At 48.8% G+C, this 2,500-nt stretch overlaps 1 protein-coding gene across 1 annotated transcript in view; it reads right to left on the bottom strand.

Moving 5' to 3' along the window:
* The window catches only part of LOC132463153 (plexin A3-like), an 8,181-nt gene that overhangs the window by 1,714 nt on the left and 3,967 nt on the right, over positions 1-2,500 (bottom strand). Inside the window, 1 exon segment of the mRNA XM_060059102.1 lies at positions 534-913. Coding sequence (XP_059915085.1) covers positions 534-814 — 281 coding nt within the window. The 5' untranslated portion in view covers positions 815-913.

The following is a 2,500-nucleotide window of genomic DNA, read 5'->3' as shown; positions in this document are numbered from 1 at the left end:
AGGGAAGAGAGGAGAGGAGAAGAGAAGAGGAGAAGAGGAGAGGGAAGAGAGGGAAGAGTGGAGAGAGAGGAGAGGAGACAGGAGGGGTTAGAGGGGAGGTTAGAACTTCCCAGACAGACGGGCTGAGAGAGACTCTATATTTAATCATTCAGCAGACGCTTTGAAGCGCTTTTAAGACCGATGTCCTCAAGGAGCAGGTATAGGTCAGGGGTCAAGTTGTTAGGACCGACAGAAAGTGGTCAGACAGATAGGAAGGGGTCAACAGAGATGAAGTGGTCAGACTGGAAGTATTCAAGAAATACAGGAAGTGGTCAGACAGATAGGAAGTAGTCAGACAGTAAGAGATCCAGACAGGTAGGAAGTAGTTAGACAGATAGGAAGTGGTCAGACAGACAGGAAGTGCTCGGACAGACAAGAAGTGGTCAGACAGACAGGAAGTGGCCAGACAGAGAGGAAGTGGTCAGACAGGAAGTGGTTGGACGGACAGGAAGTGATCAGACAGACGGGGTCAGACAGACAGGAAGTGGTCATACCTGTGGGCGCAGGAGCGTACGCTGGGCGGCGGGTAACACTTGGCGTTGTCGTCCACGGGGCCGGTCATGTGACTCCTGAGCTCCGTCAGATTGGCCGAGAGCTTGAGGATCTTGTTGACGGCGCCAACGAAGACGTCGCCGGAGCGCTGGTGCACCGTCAGGTGTGTGAGGGAGGAGTCGGGGCCCCGGTACACCACCGCCTCCTGCTCGGGGCCCCGCAGCACCGCACACGCACACAGGGAGCAGAGCAGGAGCAGCAGGGGGGGGGCAGAGCGGAGCATGGTGCGGGGAGAGGAGGAGGAGCGGAGGAGAGAAACAAGATGGAGGAGAGGCCCGGCTGGAGTCAGTTCTGATGAAGAGACCACCTCAACGGGACATGTCTGGGGAGAGAGAGAGAGAGAGAGAGAGAGAGAGAGAGAGAGAGAGACATTAACACAGCGTTGGAGAGAGAGAGAGAGAGAGAGAGAGAGAGAGAGAGAGAGAGAGAGAGAGAGAGAGAGAGAGAGACATTAACACAGCGTTGGAGAGAGAGAGAGAGAGAGAGAGAGAGAGAGAGAGAGAGAGAGGGAGAGAGACATTAACACAGCGTTGGAGAGAGAGAGAGAGAGAGAGAGAGAGAGAGAGAGAGAGACATTAACACAGCGTTGGAGAGAGAGAGAGAGAGAGAGAGAGAGAGAGAGAGAGAGAGAGAGAGAGAGAGAGAGAGAGAGAGACATTAACACAGCGTTGGAGAGAGAGAGAGAGAGAGAGAGAGAGAGAGAGAGAGAGAGAGAGAGAGAGAGAGAGAGAGAGAGAGAGATTAACACAGCGTTGGAGAGAGAGAGAGAGAGAGAGAGAGAGAGAGAGAGAGAGAGAGAGAGGGAGAGAGAGAGAGAGAAGAGAGAAAGAGAGAGAGAGAGAAAGAGAGAGAGAGAGAGAGAGAGAGACATTAACACAGCATTGGAGAGAGAGAGAGAGAGAGAGAGAGAGAGAGAGAGAAAGACGTTAACACAGCATCGTGAGACAGAGAGAGAGCCAGCCAGCCAGAGAGACAGACAGACAGAGTAACGCAACCAGCATTGTGAGAGACAAAAAGGGACAGAGAGAGAGACAGAGACAGAGAGAGACATTACAGTAACACAGCGTCATGAGAGAGCGAGAGAGAGACACTAACAAAGCATCATGAGAGCGAGCGAGAGGGGAAGAGAGAATATAAATATTAGATATAGATATATCTATTATATTTATAGATATTTAGAATCCGACCGATACATATGTTGGCTGATTTTAAAACTTTAGAATAGGTGTGAATTTCTAAATGGTACTACCTGAAGATACATCCTCTACTGCAGTGGTTGAACCGCCAAAGGCTGTACCGAGCAGCACCTCTGCGTAAACACTCCAACACCAACATTTCTACATCATGTTCATAGTGAGGTCCGTAGCTCCTCCCCCTACAGGCCATTGGTTACTCTCATGGTTTTAAGGCGACGGTGGTGTGTCCCCTGAGAGTGATCAGGCATCCCAAGCAACTGCTCCACCCCAGGACACCACGATATGTATATTGAATAACCTCGGATATATTTAGATTTTTTAATCGGCCGATATTTATCGATATCGCTAATTATTTACAACCTGAGCTCTAACATCTATCTCTATAGCTTTAGATCTAAGCAACTATATCTATGCATCAGAATATCTTTATATATATTGGATGCATAGGTTACTCATAAATATATTGGATGCATGGGAAATGTATATAAAATATATATTTAAACATCATGACAAGCACTTTGTCAGTGTCACTGCTTCATGGTGTATTCTCCCACACACACGCAAACACACACACAGACGCACACACACACACACACACTGAAAGATCAGCACATTAGCTAATTAGCAGGCAGAGCTTGGGAATATGACAGAGAAAATGTAGACAGATGGATGTTTGTGTGTGTGTGTGTGTGTGTGTGTGTGTGTGTGTGGGT

This window comes from Gadus macrocephalus, chromosome 1 (assembly GCF_031168955.1).
Source record: "Gadus macrocephalus chromosome 1, ASM3116895v1".
Lineage (NCBI taxonomy): Eukaryota > Metazoa > Chordata > Actinopteri > Gadiformes > Gadidae > Gadus > Gadus macrocephalus.
This window is presented reverse-complemented; position numbering and strand designations above follow the sequence as displayed.